This window comes from Tauraco erythrolophus, chromosome 5, assembly GCF_009769465.1.
Source record: "Tauraco erythrolophus isolate bTauEry1 chromosome 5, bTauEry1.pri, whole genome shotgun sequence".
In the NCBI taxonomy this organism is placed as follows: domain Eukaryota; kingdom Metazoa; phylum Chordata; class Aves; order Musophagiformes; family Musophagidae; genus Tauraco; species Tauraco erythrolophus.
In genome coordinates this window covers 19,213,010-19,234,286 of record NC_141469.1, presented here as the reverse complement: position 1 = coordinate 19,234,286, position 21,277 = coordinate 19,213,010, and the positions used below count along the sequence as shown (strand labels likewise).

Genomic DNA, 21,277 nt, shown 5'->3' with positions numbered 1-21,277 from the left:
AGCAGCAGGATTTATTAGGCATACCTACTGATGTCTTGTCATCTCCTCTGACTATACCGCAGGCAACATGAAGCACCATTTGAAGCCAATCTAATAAGTCAAGAAGTGATGTTAAAGCGTCAGGAAGAAGAAATGATGCAATTGCAAGCTAGAATGGCTCTCAGGCAGTCCCGGCCTAACCTCTACCCAGGAGATGCAATTAGGTCGTCAATGCTTGACATCACCAGAGATCCTCTGAGAGAAATAGCCCTGGAAACAGCCATGACACAAAGAAAACTGAGGGTAATGCCCTGATCTCAGGTGAACTCGTATTTTCATTGAAACAGAGCAGTGTCTTGACTGAAACTCTAGTATGTGGGATTCATGAACTGGGTCTTTTAATAAACAGTCATCAATAGATTAAATACGAAGCGTTTGGTTTTGCCCTGATAGGAAAGACCTGCTCTTACAGGGTAAAATGCAGAGGTTTGTGGCATTAGTGGCTATGTAGCCTAAAGCAGTATCAAGAGATGTTAACATAGACAGCGAGCCTTGACTAAAGATGGCATCGATTAAACAATATAGCATTGTAACAAAGGTAAGGTGTAGTTTTTTCCTGTATTCTGTGGTGTTTTCAACCACTTTGATTTGCATTTATTTTTCTTGGTGGAACATGGATGTGTCTCACCAGCATCAAAGATTATTAAAAGAACAAGTTGGGAAGGTAAAGAAAGGCAGAGAGGATTCCTTTGGCCCTTGTGTTCACCCTGAATCACTGTGAAAAATCTCCTTTCCTTTCCTAGCTGTCTTGGTATGTGGATGAAATATAAGATTACAGAGAAAGAGGGAGACAGAGGTATAGGTAAATAGAGTGGATGATGTTTAAAAGAGATGATGACTTGGTGCCCTCTGCTGCTTTCAGTCAATTGAATGGGTTTATTATTTAAATGTTTTTTAAGGACAGGAAAACTTGAAACAAGGCTTAGGTGAATTTGCTGTCCTAAGCCAGGGTAATAGTTCCTGTATCTGTCTCCAGTCCATAGTATTCTGACCAGTTAGTTCATGTCGGCTTTAACAAGCCAGGTTGGTTCCTCCCCAGCCCTTAAGAGGTTTATGTGCAGATGTTTTACATATAGTACACAGTAGGTAGTAGGCAGTAGCCAATGAAGGTTTTCCCTTAAAAAGTAAATCTTGGGCCACTTTTTTTTAATATGGTATTGAAGTGGGTATTGTGCAGAGGGCTTCCTTTTACACTTTGGACAGGTAACCTCCTATAATTTACAGACTGAATTAGTAGAACGTTTTTTTTGTCTACGGGCAGATAGAAATTGGCCAGGATCTCTACTTGAACCAAGCAGATAGAATTAGGCTGAAACATTTCAGTCTTCAGGAGATGAGACTTGTGTGTCCCAGGCAGAGGTTTGTCAAGGCGGAATTGCGACCAATGAGGAAAACCTTAGTAATATTGGGCAGTTGCTTACTGAGAGAAGCCCAGATGGTCCCAATATGCAACCCACACCCTGTATTTTAAAGGAAGACAAATAAAATTAGAGTGTTGGCTTTTTGCCCAGCAAAGGAAAGAAAATATGCACGGTAATAATGTCACCAACACTGTAGCTTGCCAGTGGTATCTGGCACGCATGCTGGCAAAACCAGGTTCTTCAGACTTATCAGCTCTTGGGAGGAATTCAGTACAATTTTTTCCTTTCAGCCTTTCATTCCTTTTTGACATTTGCAGGGCAGGAGTTAACTGTACCTCAGTCTGTTCTTCTAGCAACACAGTGTTCATTCATACTCTTGTGATTTGCAGAATTTCTTTGGCCCCGAGTTCGTGAAAATGACGATTGAACCATTCGTTTCCTTGGATCTCCCAAAGTCTATCTTGGTAAGAAAGGGACTATTCGGCAATGACTGACAGGGAGGTATGTTAAACCAACAAATGTGCCTGTATCACAAGTGTCAATGTTGGGATGTTTTATTTCACAAAACACAGACTAAGAAAGGGAAGAATGATGACACCAGGCGAAAAGTAAATGTGATGCTTCTCAGTGGGCAGAAGCTGGAGCTGACCTGTGATACCAAAACGATATGTAAAGATGTCTTTGATATGGTCGTTGCCCATATTGGCTTGGTGGAGCATCACTTGTTTGGATTGGCTACTTTAAGAGGTAAGAATAATGATTCGATGTAGTTGCCAGGTACAGAATAAGAAGAATTAACCACATGGTGTTGAGAAAACATAAGCAGAAGCTGTCTGGCATCTACAAAGCATTTTCTTTGAGTTATGCTCTCTTTTATTGAGGCAAAGTACATTCCTCGATGGAGAATAACTTTGCACAATAAAATTCTACGTTTGCCTGAGTAATGGCAGCTGGTCTTGGGCAGCCTTCTTCCTTTGGTTGCTGAGTTTCTTCTCTTCTGTTTGTTGCCTTTGCTCTGACCAGCACCCCTCAGAGGACATGAAGGGGCTTTGGTTTTGTTGTTATGCCCTAGGCAATGTTGCAGGCTCTCCTGGAGGCAGGTGCATTGGGATGCATAGGAAGGCCCCTTGTGTAGAGGGAGTTGCCTTAAGAAAAAAAATAATTGCTCCTGAGCTGTTAATTTTTCACTTTTAGAGCAGAGTAGAAGTTGGACTTTTTTTTGTTTTTCTTTTTCTCCTAATGGGTAGAAGGTCACTGTGGCAGAACTGATGTGTTCAGACCCTAGTTTCCTGTTGGCATATCTCTCAGGCTGTTGCAGAATTGTAGCACTCAGAATATTGGTGCGAGATAGAAGCCCTTGGCAGTCCAAGAGCTTATTCTCCCCATGGCAATCTCCTGGTAATTAGAAAGCCTTGAAAACATTTTGCAGGAGTGTAAATGGGGCAGAAGTACTAAGGGAGGGAAGGAATGACAGATTTTTGGATTTCCTATGGGATAAGAAATTTGAAATTTTAAAGAAGTCCTAGGTCTTATTTTGTAGCTATCACAGAAGGTAACTTTTCTTTTTTCCCCCACTACTATCTTCAGGATAACTAAAATTATTTCTTCTGCCCTTATTCAGTGTTCCCTTTAATAGCTATTGTGCTCATAAGCCATTGTTAGTCAACAGAAAGCCTTGCTATTCAAAACCAAATTTCAGAATTGTAAATCTGGGCTTTATCCTCCAGCTGGAGAAAATATTTGATTTTAATGTTTTTATCCATGTGCTTCCGTTCAACATTCATGGCAGACAATGAATTTTTCTTCGTTGATCCTGACATCAAGCTAAGTAAAGTAGCTCCAGAAGGATGGAAAGAAGAACCGAAGAAAAAGAACAAGCCCCCTGTCAACTTCACTCTGTTTTTTCGCATAAAGTTTTATGTGGATGATGTCAGTCTTATACAGTGAGTGTATGAAAATTTTTTTTTGACCCCTTAAGCCCTAAATTTATGGACAGAAATTGGGTATTAATCAAATACTGGAAATATCCTATAACAGGAAGAGTACCAAAGATGGTGTGGGATTTCTTTGTGTTTTTTGTGTTGTTCTCCTGTTCTAGGCATACGCTGACCTGTCACCAGTATTATCTTCAGTTGCGGAAGGACATCTTGGAAGACAGGATGCACTGTGATGATGAGACAGCCTTATTATTAGCATCCCTAGCTCTCCAAGCTGAGTATGGAGATTACCAAGCAGAGGTACACTATCACTTTCACCTTGGAGAAACCGCATTCTTACTGCTTAATTAACGAATGGACTGCGAGCTGCCACACACGCTTCACAACTCTGCCCTGGACTGATAGCTCAGCTGATATGCTGTTGGCAGTTTTTTCTGTGGGCAAGTTTTCTTTTAGTCTAGCAGAGGGCTATTGCAGAATCTAGTTCAAGATCTGGGTGTTGAACCATCTCATGTTGAACCATGTTTATGCTTCATTCGTGCTCATGGAGTTGTATATGGAGATGCCATCACAAAAATGTTTTCTGTTCTAGGTGCATGGCATGTCATATTTCAGACTAGAACACTATGTCCCGGCTAGAGTGATGGAGAAACTAGATGTGTCCTACATCAAGGAAGAGCTGCCAAAATTGCATAGTGCTTACGTAGGTGCATCTGAAAAAGAGACAGAGTTAGAATTTTTGAAGGTAAGTGGGCAGCAGTTTGCTTCCTTAATCTGTAGCTTGAGAAATTCCTTGTGGGGACATGGGCGTGTGGACTTCAAGCAAAAGCACAGGAATACAGTTCAGGTTCTGAATAATGCTGAAAGGGAGAAAGCTGAAAAGGTCTTCTCAAAAGTGAAAAGAAATTGTAATGGATGGGAAGGAAGTTCTTTCACTTTTTTTCCAATCAATACTCTTCCTGCTTTAGCTCAAACTAGTTTAAAGCAACTGTTGATCTTTGTGTTTACTCTAAAGGAAGCTATGGTTATGAGGCAGCACACCCTGCATTCTCTACATCCTTTGTTCATTCTGTTGAGAAAAAAAAATAGATTTAAATTATGAAAAGTTTTGTTACAGCTAATACTGTTTATCGTGCTTGGTATGAAGCAAGCCAGAAGTGTTACCAAGCAGACTTCCTTGTGTAGGTACTACATAAGATGATAGGAAAACTGTAATCACAGATATATTTGGTTTATTCTGAAAGGACCCATTAAGAAATGTCATTATGGGGTTTGGTGCAGTTGCTCATGAGGTAGTCATCAGGTCCTGCCTTGATAAAATGTCTGCAGATGAGTGCAGGGGTGCCGGTTTGCTGCTGGCACACTGGGTAACCATTACACTGTAATTCCACAGTCACACTCTAGCTGCACAGCCTCTCTGACTGGTGATGGAACAGGCATTCTGCTGTCTTTGCCCTTTCTGAGGCTGTTGCTCGTTTGGCAGAAGCGTTCTTGTGACTTAACCACAGAGAACAAGAGTGGGGGACTTGATCGTAGCTAAACCTAGTCTGACTGGGGGTGGGGAGAGAAGTTGGATTCCCTCATTTGATTCATTACATCAGTCTCTTACACCAGTACTGGAGAGACAGCAGGAATGAATGACTGGGAGTTCAAAGTGAGTGAAATGGTGTCTTTTGGCAATTACGATGCCTTAATGTGATCACAGAACTGCAGTGTTAATCTAATTCTGTGTTTCAGAAATGTGTCAACAGCAAGGGCATCTGGATAGTTTTGTTTTTTTGCCAACAGTTGGTTTGTGCGAGTTTGATTTACTCACAGACGTTCTTGATCCACGCTTTCGTCATTTGATTTTAATAAATGCTAAGTTCATTTGCTGTAGTGTTTGGCAGGCCAAGAGGTACTACCAAGACTTACAACACTCTAGAGCAGCTGGTGTGTCCCTGTTCTAACATCTGTAAACCGTATTAAGTGGAATCACCAAGCAGAGAGGAATATTCCTTCCTAAAATCCATATATACCTATATATGCATATATTAAAATATTTATTTATAGGTATAATATTTATATAGAAGTATAAAAAACTTGTAATAGCCTTAACTTCACATTCTTAGAAGTTTCATTGCATTGATCCATACAGTTGTGTCAGAGGCTCACAGAATATGGAGTTCATCTTCATCATGTGTTGCCCGAGAAGAGATCCCAAACAGGTATCCTTCTGGGAGTGTGCTCCAAAGGAGTTGTTATTTTTGAAGTTCACAACGGTGCCCGCACACCTGTACTACGCTTCCCTTGGAGAGAGACAAAGAAAATATCCTTTAGTGTAAGTCAGTCTCTTTTCCTCTGTCTGTGTGTACATCTCTGTATTTGTATGTTCAGATACTGGTTTTATGCGTTGGTTATTTTTGCAAACTAAGCTGCTGGTTTGCAGTGTGATCTATCTACAGTTTGTGTTGCTGAGCTGTGTCGTATTATGGGATTGAAGTAGGAGTTTTGATGTTTTAAAGATTTTTTTCTTTTCTTTTTTTTTCTTATTAGCTAGCATTCTATGCTGCTGAGGTTCCAGCCTCAGGAAAGAGTTTAGCACCTGTGTTTTGGTAGATCTCTATTGATGTGAAATGTAGCTTCCTTATCTTCTAAGGAGAGAGTTATTATGAAGATAAATCAAGGGCTACTCTTAGCATGGGGAGAAGCTCTGCCCATGCTGCCATGTGGGAAACGGACAGTGAAGGAGCACTAGAGTGAGAATTTTGTATTAGAGGACTGGGTGCTGGCAAACACCGGTACTCGGTGTAACTGGAAGATGCACCCGTGTTGCTTTTAAATTGTTATATTTCCAAGAGTAGTTAGGTTAGACAATAATGGGTGACAGGGGCTGACACTCAATCTGGGCAATACCAGCCAACTTTAGTGGGTACACCATAACCCGGTAGGCATGTGTCAGTTTTTAATGAGGTGTTGAGCTTGAAATGCCTACCTTTCTACAGGTATTGAAAACAGTACTTCTAACTCTGGTACCTTCTTGAAAAGCTACAGTCTGTTTCATCTGTGATATGATCTAACTAGAATTGGTAAACTGAAGTTTAAAAATTACTGAAAAGATAAATTTAAGACCTGGAACAATAACTGATAGATTTCATTATTAGATGGGCATCTAGTTCTTTTTCTCTTGAGTGGCAGCACCCCTGTGACTTTCTTGGAGGCTTTTGAAAAATCCATCCTGCAAAATGTAATGGTACTGGTTGTCATTAGTCAACACTAACAGTAACAGAGGCAAATTGAATAATAATAAAGTACCATCTCAGATAACCCAGAATTAGCTTTAAAGTGCTGCTTTGTAAATCTCAAATTACTTTCAACCCCCGATTTAACAGAAATCTCTTCCATCAGTGCAGTTTGCTTCAGGAAAGTTTGAATGCTGTAACTGTGCACAAGCAAATACAAAATTCTTTGTAGGCTAAAAGAAATTATTATCTCCAACTTTCTTCTTTCTCCATTGTGTAGAAGAAGAAAATAACTTTGCAGAACACGTCAGATGGTATCAAGCATTCATTTCAGACTGACAATAGTAAGACTTGCCAGTACCTTTTGCATCTCTGCTCTTCCCAGCATAAGTTCCAACTACAGATGAGAACCAGGCAGAGCAACCAAGACACTCAGGACATCGGTAAGGACTGTAATGCTGTGTTGTTTTTAACAGCAATATATTTGTCTTTTTGTAAGGAGAAAAACTTAACTTGAGCTTCGGTAATGCTGCTGAGTGCTACATACGTGTAGCTCTACATTTGGAGGGTTTGTACTATAAAGAGAATCTACTGGCTTTGTTTATGTTTTGTTTAAGGGGGAGGAAGAAAAGAGTTGGCAGATCACAGGGCTGGCACACAGCAGCTCCTCTAAAATAAAAGAAATCTAAGAAGAGGTCACTGAGAGTGCTTTCCCATTTAATTAGTGACTCTTGGCTTTTTTCAGAAAGAACTTGAGGATATTTCAATAGGGTTTTTACCTTTTGCTTAATGTGAAATGAATTGGTTTGATAATGTGGAATTACAGATACAATAAATTGTGATCATCCCTCACATGATCACACTACAATAGGGAGCATTTCATGATGCTGCATCTGTAAGCTTTGGGTGTAGCTGTCTTTGTTCCACTTCATGTTTGGTGGACCTAGTAAGAAACAACACTGATGCTAGTCAGTTTTCTTCAGAATTGCCATCTAATTTATGTGCATAATAGAAAACGTAAAGGTGTTCTTTTAGACAGAAAATACTCATCAAAGAATGCAGTCATTGAAAAACCCTCTGTACTAATTTGTGCGCTGTTTGGAGCAGAGCTCACTTGGCTGGCTGGCCTTCCGTGCAGCCTGGAAGTGCTATTTTGGTCAGACTGCCTGCTCGTTCTTTCTTTGTTGCCTGTTTTTATCTGTCTGCATTCCAGTTGCTGGTAATCCAGACTTCCAGCAGCAGAGTTTGACCCCATTGCTGTGGAGATTGTGATCTCTAATTAAAAAAAAAAAAAAAAAAAAGAGGGGGTGGGGAAAGGCATGTGGCAACTATGCAGCTTTTTTTCTGTTCTGTTGGGCTCAACCAACTTACTGCAAAGAAATAGGACCAAGTGACTTAAAGCCTTTGGACCGTTCTCTGACTTAGTACTTGCTTATCCTGAATTGCAAAGAAAAGGAGTACATGAAAGGCTTTCTTGGCTAGGCAAACTTCCTTGCTCTTGTGTTTTGGAAGTCCGGAAAATAAGAGTTTGCTTCTGTGCAGTGCAGATCACTTGGAATTCAGAGGCCCCAAATTTTGTGAATCGTTTGTAATCAGAAGCAAATAAATCAGTATTACAGTTAATTCCATTACACTTAGTTATTACAAGTGAAAACAATTCAAACAAAAAGTTTGCTTTTGGCATAATTTTACTGATCTAAATTGATTAGCATATATATGCATATAGCCAGTAGAGTTACTAGAATAATATTTTTTTAAAAGAAAGTATTGTAATACAGGTTAAGAGAAAACAGTGATGAAGCAGCTAGTCAAAATGGCATGTTTATTATAAGTACTGCTTTTCTTTTGTTATAACAGTGAAATCCCAGGCAGTGTTTGGGAAGCATTATTCTTGGCCTGCAGTAGCATCAAGTATTTAATTTTTTTTTTTCAGAGCCCTTTAAATGTCAGTAAAAACTGGTGGTTGGAAGCACTCAGCAGAACAGTAAAGAAAAGGGCAGGTGACAATGTTAGTAACTCAAGGCTGATCACCACAGGATGTGGGTGTTTTGAAGGTTCCTTGCTTAAGGACTGATTCCGAGTTTAACAGCACAGTGAACACAAGCATGTGCCTATAATGCTCGCAGTGTTCGTGGGGTAGAGCAGCAGACTTGAGAATATTAACGTGATTTGAAAGATTCTTTAGAAATACAGTATTACAGTGTCTTGCAAGAGTCACCTTGATTTCAGCCAATGGATGGAGAAAATATGTTGAGAGAAGGGAGAAGCCCTGGCGTGCGTAGTTACGGTGAACAAATTTTCATGGAACATAACAGGGGATGAGCACTTCATAGCCCCTGTGATGTACCATGACATGTCTTTCACTTGTTGCACAATGTCTTTAGTGACCTGGGAGAAACTTTTCTAACACATGTAAATCTAATGGAAAGAATTAGGCTTGGAAAATAAAAGGAAAATGCCTCTTGAATAACGTTCTTTCTGCATGAATAAGATGAGACACAAGGTTAAAAAAAAAAAAAGAAAAAATACTAGTGATTTTATGGAACATGAGAAAGGAGATAAGCTATAACATGAGGAGTGGTGGTTTCTTTTTTGCACAACTTCTGTGGCCGTGCAGTGAACAGAACCAATCACTGGGTTTTAAGATGGATGTTTGGATTCCTGAAAGAGCATAGAGAAAACCACAAAGATGAAGTGAGGGTTAAGTCAGCCTCATGAAGGACGAGTTTTGAGCACGTGAAAATTTTCAGTTAAGGAATTGGAAGAGGATTTGAAAAGCCTAATGTTTAGATAGATGGTGATGTGAAAATGTTCATCTGAAATCCATAAGGAGATGCTGTTTGGTGTTCGCAGAGGGTAAGTACAACATCAAGAGAATAGATCTTAGAATATAAAATGGGAACATGACAAGAGCAACTGTCATTGATAGCTTCTGTCGGAGTCAGGAAACTGAGATTTGTGGATCTCTCATCTGATGGAGCAAAACCATTCTTATATAGCTCATCTAGTCTGCCTGGTGATATATAAAAATACTTTGGCATTTAGTAAAGCTAATGGATGATGTGTACCAAAAACTAGCATTTTCCTTTTGAGTTACAGTGCAGCTTCCTGAAGCAGCTTGTATGTAGATTTTTAAAAAACACTAGTTAACCCTAAATCAGAAGTATATATGCAGTTAAGGATTGCTTTTCCTCAGACTTCCCTGTGAACTGACTCCAAGACATCAGTGAAGTTGATGAAGGGTTCAGATGTCCCAATTTCCTTTAAAGGCTCTAACCATCAAACATGTTGCCACAGCTTATCGAGTTTCTGTGCAAGAACCAAGCCACAGGAACTTAACTGCTAGCCTTAGGAGGCAGTTAGGCTAACAGAAATGAGGCCTGCTCAGCTTTGCTCTGAATTAAGAGGAGTTAGGCTCAGTTGTATTATCTTCTACTTGCTTTCAGCTAAGAACATCCGCCCAGACAGTTCCCACGGCTCAGCTGACAGTAGTTTAATTACAATCCAAAACCTGTTTTGCTCTGCTGCTTAAGGGAATCTTAGTCAAAAAGTCTGGCAAACTCCAGTCAACACTGTCTGTTCTGTGCTAAAACATTCAGAATGTTTCTGGCAGGGGAAGTCCTCAAGTGCACCTGAGTGAACTGGTGCTCTTTAACCAGGTAGAGATCCTGCCAGTCCCCCATGACTTGGCAGCTGTACTGTAAGTGTGTCAGGAACTCGTGAAGAAAACTAAGCAATGGATGGAAGTTTGGCAGGATCTGATAGTGTAGACGTGAGGGAGCCCTATTTGTTCGAATTCTGGAAAAGACTTGTATGAACAGGTTATAGGAAGTGTAGTCTTCCAGGTCACTTGGCTTGAGGATATTATTTGCTTTGCAGAAAGAGATGATGTGCCTGTGTATAAGACACAGCAGTTTAACCGGGAGTATGAGTCTTCATACTAATAAGGGGATAAATATTCTGCTATTCTGTGCTTTTGGATTTCAGTGTAGTAGATGGTCAGGTTAGTGTAATGTCATGAACTCCAGCCTTTGCTTCCTGAGCAAGCTACATGGTGGTTATTTATACATACCTGAAGATGGAACATACATCTGAACATCTAGAGAAAATAAGCTTTATGTAAGCTGGTTGTTTAGAATGCTTGCTTTAGACAAAAAGGGCACACTAGCTCTGCTGTATAACTTAATTTTTTTTGTTTTGTTTAAAAAACAATTTCACAGAAAGGGCGTCATTTAGGAGCCTAAATCTTCATGCAGACTCTGTCAAAGGTTTCAACATGGGACGAGCAATCAGTACTGGTAGCCTGGCCAGCAGCACTTTGAACCGACTTGCCGTTCGACCTCTGTCTGTTCAAGCAGAGATTCTGAAGAGGCTGTCCTGCTCTGAGCTGTCGCTCTTCCAGCCGCTTCCTGGCTCTTCAAAAGACAAGAACGAAAAGACTCCGTGGGAGGAAAGACCCAGGGTTATGAGCAAGTCATTTCATGATCTGAGTCAGAGCCACATCTCAGTTTACCCCCCAAGGAAAAATATAATTACTGCTTTGGACTCTTCCCCCCAAAAAATAGAAGATATAATGGGCAGAGTCTTCCAGCAAATGCCAAAATTTGATACTGGATCAGCAGCAGGAGCACTAAAACTGAGCAAGTAAGAGTCTCTCTGACTGCCCTGCAGTATTTTTATGTACAGTCAATGTACATTTTGCATCAGTTTTGATTTATTATTCATACCATTATTTTATTACATTGATCCTTCCCTTCCCTCTCCCAACTTCCTCTTCCCTCTGTCTGGTTCCCCTTCTCTCCTTCTCCTCTTTAAGTTCAAAATCTCATGCAGGTTTGAGTAGAAGCCCTGAAAGAAAGAAAAACGAATCAGACTCATCATCCGTTGAAGATGCCGGTCAAGCCTATGTTGTAGGTCAGCATGCAAAAAATGATATTACTGTATTTACTAAGTAACCTTTGAAATGGCTTTGGGTGTAATGCTTTGATATATTTATTAACGGATGGTAATATTTCAGTTTGAAAAAGGGAGTAGAGTGTTACATGTTAATGTAACCCAGGCCAATTGCCTGTTGTTTCTCAATAATTGTTGCAGTGAATCAAAAAAACCTTCCTCTGGACAACGCCAGTCTGTACACAGATGTGCAAAGTATGGGTACTTGATAGTGAAAGCTGTTCCAGAAAACATCTTCCATTATGTCACTCCAGAGTGCTGTTTTATTGTATGGATCTTTTCATAATTTGCTCATCTTCACAGTCTTAGACTTAAACTGGGACGTTCGGTTATTGTACATTAATTTATAATATCTGTGTGTCATCAGTTTCTGGTTGTAGGAGGTTCACTGTTTTAATAATAGAAACTACAATGACTGAAATATTTGCAGCCTTAGCCTGCTTTTGTTGCTTTGCTTTCGCTTCGTATTAAACTATCCATTAGTTACAGAACATCAGAAGTGGAAGAAGGGCAAGTCTATGGGGGTCTGTATAAACAAACTCACAAAAAAAACCCACCAACCCAAAAAAATCAACCAAAACAGAATGTGACCTACAAACACTTACCACATCTGCCCCCACTGCACTGGAAACCAGGACTGACTTGGGAACCATGCTTTTTCAGTACTGAGAGCATAAGCTCCTGAAGATTGGAATGAGGCGTGTAGTCTCTGTAACGACTAGTTGCAGCTGTTGCTCCTGTGTTTTTAGCTTTACAATTAACGTTATCATGTGCTTACCCATAGTCTTCTGAGCAGCAATTCTGATAAGGATCTTAGCTACGCGTCAGAAAGTCCTGCTGAATCACATTGCCTGGGCTGGGGGACACGAAATATTTGCACAGTGAAACTCATCAGCTGAAACTGGGGTTCAGGGCTTTGGAAAAGGCCAGGAATGCTTTCCTAAGCAGCTTGAATTATCTTGCCTCATTTACTTTCCTGATTTAGTACATTTATTGTTTTATTCTCTTTAAAGTATGGCCATATTTGCTTGGCATTGGTCATTCCAAAGAAAATACGATTCTATATGCAAACCAATTCAAATAGAAATACTTGGTTCAAATTGCTTGTTACTGCAGCAACTTGTTTGTTACTGCACAAAATCTTACAGGACTCTCGTTGGGTTGGTTTATTTGGTTAGGCATATTTGTCCAATCCCATCAGAAAATTTAGTCTTTGACTTAGTTTCTTAAAGATCCAGTAATTTTGTGTGAAGTTAACAGTGGTTGTAAAGGCCCCCTCTGTCCTTTCTTTAATTCTTTGCCTCTGCATGAGCTACCACCTATCTGAACCTTGAACTGCAACCAAAGTACATGAGTAATTTGCATTTGCGAATCCAAAACTACTTCCATGTTTATAAATTTTTAAAATAAGTACGTAATGTGATATTGTGAATGAGTTCATGCGTACTGCGTAACCACTGAAATGCTTCTTGGTAGCTTTTGCAATTTAAAAAAAAAAATTGACAACAATTTCTAATATTTCCATTCATGTCGCAGGCGTTAGCATGAATACTTCGGGAAATCTTCCATCATCGACGCTGTTAAAAGAGAGCAGTAAGTTGATAAATAATATGCCTGTAGAATTAATTCAGTCAGTTTGTGAAGCACTTGTCAAGTGTTCCACTTGTCCTGTTTCTTCACTATTCTTAAATCAAATACCTCTGCCAGTTAGTTGAATAGGGCCTTTTCCTAAACACAACTCTCGGTATTTATTTTGGATTGCTTGTTGGGGGAGATTTTGACGTCTGTGTGTAATATTTTCAGATATGAATACTGTCTCTTTAGTTTGAGGTTTGAAGCATGCTGTTACCTAACGTACCATGCTCTTCAAAGATGATTTCCCTTACTTGTGAGGTTCCTGGTTCTGCAGAGCCCAAGGAGACCGTTTTGGTTTTAGTTCTTCTAATCTTTAGATTTGACTTGATTTTGTGGGAGAAAAACTCCTTCTCCAGGTGGTGCAGTCTGTTGCACACTCTTGCACCACTGTTTTCTGCTTGTACCAGTGTGTAGAGCTGAAGAGGTTTCTCCCATTGTCGAATTACTTGTTCCACTTAAGGCAAAAGTTTGCCAGGCGCTACAGACCAAATGAGCTGTATCTTAGTTTAGACTTACATATTGGCATTTTCTGAAGTTTCAGGAGACTGATTTTTTCCCAAAAAGTCTCTCTCTTTTTTCTCTCTCTTAAGTGTCTGGGTCTACTTCAGCCTGTTGGGAACCCTCAGGAGTCACATAAATCTATTGTGAGGGTGTTCAGGTTTTGGAAGAGGTAGAATCAGCAGCCTGTGGAGTTGCAAGTGAGGAAATACATTTAAACAAGATAGGTTTTAGTAGATGCTTCCCATGTTGGTTGTTTTTTAATGAAGAACCACCATTAAGGTAACTCACTGAGTGACCTTTTAGTAACTTCATATAATAAGCCTCAGTTTCACTTTTACCAGTGTGCTCACATCCTGCCTACCTGAGCAGGTCGGGTAAGCACAGATCTAAACACTTTGCTGAACTGAGAGTAAGACATTTGAAGATGCTAGGGCTCAATTGTGTTGTGATTCCAAGAGACTATTCTAGGTCCTTTTCTTAGGAATAAAAGATTTTTAACTGCTGAAGATGGGAGTGAGTTATAACAGTGGTGGTGGATTTTTTTTTTTTATTACTATTTGGACATGGCTTGGAAGATGAAAGTTGGGCTCACTAGTTCAGAACAGCTTTTCAGGTTATGACAGAAGTAATTTTTTTTTTAATGGAATACAAGTTCAAGGCAAACCTGAAGGGAATGATTTAGGTAGTGTCTGATCATGAAATGTTGGCTTTTCAGTTGACTCTCTGCAAACACCACAGAACAGAGTTGCCTCACCAGAAAGAGAGATCACTTTGGTGAACTTGAAAAAGGATGAAAAATTGGGTTTAGGTAAGTGACTTGAGAATTGTTGATGTCATGTGTGTTCCGAGAAGCCAGAAACAAAATGAAGTTTTCTGCTCAGTATGTAAAGTATTTATTATAGGACTGTGGAAAGCAATGCAGATGGTAGTTGGATTTCAAAGGCAATGAAGATGCTGAAGCCTGGACTTACTTGATAGCACCTGCTACTGATTCGTTGGGTGGTGTTAAGCAAGTCTGTTTCTCAGTTTTTCCATATTGTAAGTGTAGAATAATGTTTATGTTGTGAACTATTCATCCTAAAAGTTGGCCTTTAAAGTTTATCTCTGTGTTCAGGTACAAGATTTTTGTCTATGTGGACACCTCGCAGCTGTGACAGCTTGGAGGCTTTAAACAACAACAAAAAAAGACTTTATAAAGCCATTATGAGCTAATTGTGGAGTGTTTTTCTTACTCTTATAATATCATCAGATGGAACACTGATTTGAGGTTTAAGGAGCCTGGAAGACAAGATATTTGCATTCCATTCCTCCTTCTACCGCTGAGTTTTTTTCATAAACCCACATAATTTTTCCCGGTATGAGTAATGAATAATTTGATGTCAATGTTGTGCTTTAGAGTGGCTCTCTAAAGTGGTCTTAAGGACATTGTTCTCTCTCTCATTCGAAATAGGACTGTTGTGTAAATTTGAAGAGGGGGAAAAGCCTATAAGACAATAATACTTAGTGCTTACCCTGCACACTAACTTAAAAGTTGACCAAAAAGGAAGGAAATTCATATGAAATGCACCTTTTCCTCTCTTTCTTCCCTATGCAATCTGTGGTACTTTGCTGTTTTAGTTAGAATACAGAAGACCTGATATCTTCTAATTTCTTTTTTTTTCATCTTGAACATCCTTCCCAGGTTTACCTTGTAGAATTAGGAGAAATAGATTAGAAGCCTCAGAAGAAAGCAGGGAGTTGAAAAGCTCAGTTCTTAAGACCAGGGTCAGACATGTAGTTTGAAGCATCTAACAACAGAGAAAACCAGAAATCTTCAAGTAGGAGAAAATACATTTCATCTGGTCAGCAAATGTACATTTAATGCCATCTGTTTGTGTGTGTGCTTCTCCTGCCCCAGTTGTCTTCTGTAGCCTTTGCTGGAGTTTTCTGGGAAGCCAGCTAGACAAAGTCTCAATCAACAGAGAATGCAATAAGGCTTAATTAAAAAAGCTTTACCCTTTACTTTCGTGTAGACTTCTTTGACGTGTATAGTTTTCTTTTACTTTGCATTTATTAGAATTGCTAAGTTTTTGTCCATTCTGAAATGTGGACTTGTGTTAAGTTACACTGTGATCACTGACGTTTTTGCCTGCTTTGGGCCTTTTTTAACAGGCTTTCAAATAGTAGGTGGAGAGAAGACGGGGAAACTTGATCTGGGAATTTTTATTCATTCAGTTATTCCTGGAGGGCCAGCTGATTTGGAAGGATCTCTAAAACCAGGTGAGTAGTGGAAATAAGAAGAGGCTTATACATGGAAGAAAAGGTCAAACGTGTAGGTAGTACGATTTCCATCTATGGCTGCGGGCGTCAGTCCCTTAGAAATGCTGACCTTCAGTTACTTTCTGGATAATTTCTGAAAACTGTTGATGCTTCTTTGTTAAAGAACACAAACCCAAAAATAATTTGAATCAAAGTAAAAACGATAAAGCTTGAAGTAGCAGGAAATTAAAATTACATACAAAGATATGAGCTTTATTTGCTATTGTCTCTCTATAGAGGCTTTGTAATTTCAATTCTTTAAAACTCCAAATCCATACTTTGGTTTTGGAAAAAGTGAATGTAACCCTATGGCTACTATAGCGAGGGGCAGCAGGGAGGAAGAAAATTTATTTTATTTAATGTCTGCTTTTTTTTTAATCATTTTAGTCTGTGACTTGAACTGAACTGCATATTGCTTATTTCACTTGTTGATTTTTTGCTTTTGCATCTGTTTTTCTTAGAAGAGAAGGCAGAAATCATAATATGGAAAGGTTTGGAGGTTTAAAAAGAGGAAATATCCATAACCGTTCTTGTGGTTGTTTTGATTTCTGGTTAGAGTTTCCTATTCCAGCATCTCTTGAATTTTAGTAATTTTTAATCCATGCATTGTGTAGAGATTTTCAGACCTGTACTTCACATTCTGACTGGTGGATAAAATGTCGATGTTAAATTATATCTGAACAAACCCTTTTGTGCAGGACACCGACTAATATCCATAAACAGCACAAGTTTAGAAGGCGTCAGCCACCATGCAGCATTAGAAATTTTGGAGAATGCACCTGAAGACGTGACGCTTGTTATCTCTCAGCCCAAGGACAAGCTGTCCAAAGGTACAGAGAGAAATATTCCTCATTATTAAAGAGTTATTCTTTTGAGTTTGAGCACTCTGCCTTCTTTGACACCTTTTGTGAAGAATTGTCTATGTTTCTTTAAAATTACTAATCTAGTCATCTGAGATAGCAGTAAAACATCACCCTAACTGCAGTCACTTCTGTAAGCAACCCCAGCTAGTAAATACTTGAACTCATATTCTCAGACTGAACGAAGGGAGTTACGGTAACCTTTGGTGAGGACACACCATCATGAACAGAAAGTGTTCTGCATAACGTGCATGGGTAAAAGCTTACGTGGTTGTAAGATGAGACATTTGTCATACTGCAGATAAAATGCTACCAGCTACTGATGACTGTCTTGTCTCCTGGTTTTCAGTGTCGTCTAACGCTACACACATCAGTAATGGAACCAGGGCTTATTTAAGGAGGCCATCGTCCGTGCAGGACAATGAGGCAGAGTCCTCTTCAGAAGAACACAACCGGTCCCGTGGTCACCAGAGGCCTGTTTCAGGGAGTTTGTCTGGTTTGTCGGGAGGCAAGCGGGATGGAAGCATGAGCTCCCAGGATTCCAGAACTGAGAGTGCCAGCCTGTCTCAGAGCCAGACAGCCAGCTGCTTTGGCAAACGTGCAAGTGGTAGAGCCCAGCAGGATCCTCAGCATTACAGTGATTCCCAGTCTGGGCTTTCTAAAATGGATGAGAAGAGAAGATCCTCATCTGACAGTACTCGAGCAAAAAATAAAAGGCCTGGGGTGGTGGAATCTGTGGAATATTCTGACCGAGGGGATTCTGATATGGATGAGGCAACTTATTCCAGCAGCCAGGAGCAACAGCCAGCTAAAAAGGCATAGTGTATTTCATATGAATATTTCCCATCAGTATAACAGTGGTAGTGAAAGAGCTGACTGTGGGTGTGAATGAGGTGAAAGGATATTGTAGCAGTTTTATGATTTTGTCGGAAATAAATGCGGAAAATCAATCCTGTAACTTGAAATAATTTCCCAGCTTTCCAATGTCGCGAGACGGGCGTGTCTTACCAGAGGCAGATTGTGCTTTAGGGTGAAAGTGTAGTGCACTTGTTGATTCTGTAGAACAGCTCCTTTCAATTCTGTGTGGGGGTCCAATATGATCAGTCTAGTGACCACCCCTAGAGGTAAGTTTGTTCACCTGGCAGATAAGTTTTTTCTAGGTTAAAGTAGTAGTGGTGCGTCTGGAACAGGTTGTCTTTTGGGATTGATCTAATCCACGGAAAACTGTTCTTGTATAGTGAAGTTCAGCAGTGAGCCACGCTCTGAACAGAGACAGCTTGCTGCTTCGCCTTTCCAGAAGTACACAATGGCAAGTACTACAAATTCATTCCTAACTTGCAGTCATTCCTCTTTTCAACTGGTAGAGGGTATTCAGTCAAGTTGTGGCAGCTCCTGCAAATAAATCCAGCAGACCCTAGGCTGCTGTAATTCTGAATTACTGTTGTTTCTCTGACCAACTCACTTTAACAATACAAGCTCCACTGCTGAAGGCCAGTCATATTTCTGTGCTAAACCTGCTCAGTGGCAGCAATGGAAGAGTTAAAGCAGTGAGCCTGAGAATCTTACTAATTGGTACTTTGCCATGTGGACTCCTTTTGGCTGCATCTGAGTGAAAACACACCCTTTAGAGTCTTAACTGTAAACTTCTGTTCTAATGGCAAATCATTCTCTTTTTGTTTGTTTGTTTGTTTTTTTCTTTTTAAATAAAGGAATCTTCCTCAGCAAATACAGCAAACAAAATGAATTCTAAAAAGGTTTCTGCAACACTTCTTAAACCTGGAGATATCTTTGAGGTTGAACTAGCCAAAAAAGATAACGGCTTGGGAATAAGTGTCACGGTACTGTTTGACAAGGTTTTTAGATGTTTTCTCTTTTTTTTCCTCTACTCCCAGCAACCCATTAAATTGCTAAATTACAAGGAAGCAAAATATTTTCTGGAGTCACTGTTAAGTATACAGTTTTACTGATGTGTGATTAATTTTGCCAAAGCTGAAAAGTAATACTATTTTAATCCCTTTTCTTGTCATCTGCCCTTTAAGTAACTCTTGTTTGTTGTTTTATGGTGGAGCCCCAAAGTCCTAATAGAACCTTATCACAGACGCTGCTTTGTGAGTACAAAAAGCAAGATGGTCTTCGTCTCCTTCTGCCTAATAATGTGGCAAATTTACAAGGGAGAGAAGTAAGCCCTTCCCTGCCTGACATCGCGGGCAGTGGAAGCAGTAGTGTTACTTAAGTAGAGTATCTATGCACATCCACACACATATACCATGGTCAGTGTTCTCCCTCTGCTGGATAAAAGGTAGAAATCAAAAAAACTGCTTAGATCCCTATAAAACCTGGCTGACACTGCTTTCTTGCAATGACACAGAAAAGTATTTTTAGTGGACTAATTTCTCTTTAGGCTATGAAATTCTGAAGGTAGTTTACATTTAGGGCCTGCCATACTGCAGAGTGGCGCTTCAGGGAAGAAGAGAATGATTTATAACTGAGATGCACACGTTTTTCCCTACTCCTGTTCTTGTATTGTGTTCAAAAATACATTTTGATATTTTAATATTCAAATATTATATCTGACAGATTGATCGCCAGACTGCCCAGTAACTTGAAAAGGGAAAATTTGCTTAAATGTTAACAACAGAGAACAGTAATGAGCTGTAGTTCAAAACTAGTGGCTTTCGCTGGCTGTTTATACCTAGAACTAAGTTGGCCTTTTCCCAAATGTGGCCATATGGATTGGCATGTAGATGGAGCGCCAGTTCGAAAGCCTAATGCTGGTTTCGTGTATATGACTAGTATTGTAAGAGGAGCAGAATGAAATTCTGTTATTTTAGCATCCCAGGCTATTCAAAGTCATATTGCTTTGTCAAGCTTATAACTTGAGACAGCTGGAGGAACAAAGGTTCAGCAGGAGGTGGTTCTTGAATAGCATCAAACCTGCCAGCCGTATGCAACCATTAGCTTTGTAGAAAACATTAGAAGATGCCAACCAATGCAAAGATTTCCCTTCAAGGATGACCAAGTGGTATCTCCACTGCCCTTTCCTTTTTCAGCTTCCATTCTGCCCTGTGCATTGGCATCCTGTAGAGTGGTGAAGAGATGTACAATTAGCTCTGTGTTTGAAGTTTTCACATGTAATACTGTGTGCTTTGGGAGTGAATGTTAATGCACTGTTGATCTCCCTCTTCCCTCCAAGTTTATGGAGAAGCAGTGATAGTGCAGCAGTGAGCTAGAATCATACAGTGGTTTGGGTTGGAAGGGACCCTTAAAGATCATCTAGTCCAGCCCCCCCTGCAATGAGCAGAAAGGCCAAGCCCTTCAACAACAATGCCATTTGAGTTTGAGCAGATATTTTCAGCTTAGCCCTTCAAATTTGTATGAGCTGAGAGAAAGCAGCACTCCTTAGTTTCCTGTTGCATCAAAGAGGGTGTCTTGGAGTAGGACACTGCATGGGTATGCGTCTTGCTGCTTTGGCATGCTGTGCTCTCACACATCTCTGAGCTTTGATACGTACACAAGCATGTAAAGTCCGGCATAATGCAGACATGGTTCTGCTGAAGGACATTTATTTGTTTTGGGTGCATTTGCAATGTGATATATAATGTTTTTACAATCTTCCCACCCCAGCTTCATTCATAATAAACTGCATGACTACGAAAACATGCTTTGTGTAACATTTTGGTTTTGATGGTTTGGCTCTTCTTTTTATATGCCAGTAGCCCAAGTGCTTCCTGAGTACAGTTTTCCTTGTGTGACACTGTGTTTAATTACTAAATATTCTAACTGCAAAAAGACTAACAAATACTATTTTTGCTTTCCATTTAGGGCGGTGTAAATACTAGCATAAGGCATGGCGGTATTTATGTTAAAGCGATTATTCCTGAGGGAGCAGCCGAAGCAGATGGCAGAATAGAAAAAGGTAGTATTTCAGTTCTTTTAGTTGGGACTTTTCATGTGAAAAAAGGGCAGGTAACTGTCTGTGGTGGACTCGATGGTACACTGTGGCCTAGAAGCTCAGAACTCTTGTTTGCCTCCTTTCATTGTACCTTTTTCACTGGGAAGAAGAGCTGTTTTTCCAAGCTACTGCATTTGCAGTTGTCATTTTAAATATTACCTTGATAGCTAATTCTGCAAGTGAAGATTAAAAAACAGTGTAGAACAACCGCAGAACCAACAGAAAACTGCTGGGATGTGGAGGGGAAAAATAGGGGATAGACTGCAGGAATTTTTTTTTTTTTTTTTTTCTAATGCAGCCTTGTTAATGGAGAACACTTTTCTGTTCCAACCATGGAGAGAGAGGGCTTTGTATTATTTGTGGCCTTCTTACTTGGCATGCTGGGCAACTGAATACAGAAAATCACTGTAATTGTTGCAGCTTTTCTTGTTTGTAAGCCAGGCCACATTCTTTACTGAAGTGAGAATTCCCACTGTGGACTGATTTCAATAAAGAGCCTGAGCTTTGTGGCAGGCCATCG

General features: G+C 39.9%; 1 protein-coding gene across 1 annotated transcript in view; it reads left to right on the top strand.

Annotated features, from left to right (window-relative positions):
* Window positions 1–21,277, top strand: part of PTPN13 (protein tyrosine phosphatase non-receptor type 13) — a 105,788-nt gene that overhangs the window by 59,109 nt on the left and 25,402 nt on the right. Inside the window, exons 9-25 of the mRNA XM_086611358.1 lie at window positions 63–282; window positions 1,790–1,864; window positions 1,973–2,147; window positions 3,190–3,343; window positions 3,499–3,637; window positions 3,930–4,082; window positions 5,475–5,657; window positions 6,839–7,001; window positions 10,779–11,202; window positions 11,375–11,472; window positions 13,048–13,104; window positions 14,363–14,455; window positions 15,799–15,906; window positions 16,644–16,775; window positions 17,155–17,621; window positions 18,515–18,658; window positions 20,628–20,721. Of these exons, the coding sequence (XP_086467484.1) occupies window positions 63–282; window positions 1,790–1,864; window positions 1,973–2,147; window positions 3,190–3,343; window positions 3,499–3,637; window positions 3,930–4,082; window positions 5,475–5,657; window positions 6,839–7,001; window positions 10,779–11,202; window positions 11,375–11,472; window positions 13,048–13,104; window positions 14,363–14,455; window positions 15,799–15,906; window positions 16,644–16,775; window positions 17,155–17,621; window positions 18,515–18,658; window positions 20,628–20,721 (2,879 nt within the window). The remainder of the gene's footprint in view (window positions 1–62; window positions 283–1,789; window positions 1,865–1,972; window positions 2,148–3,189; window positions 3,344–3,498; window positions 3,638–3,929; window positions 4,083–5,474; window positions 5,658–6,838; window positions 7,002–10,778; window positions 11,203–11,374; window positions 11,473–13,047; window positions 13,105–14,362; window positions 14,456–15,798; window positions 15,907–16,643; window positions 16,776–17,154; window positions 17,622–18,514; window positions 18,659–20,627; window positions 20,722–21,277) is intronic.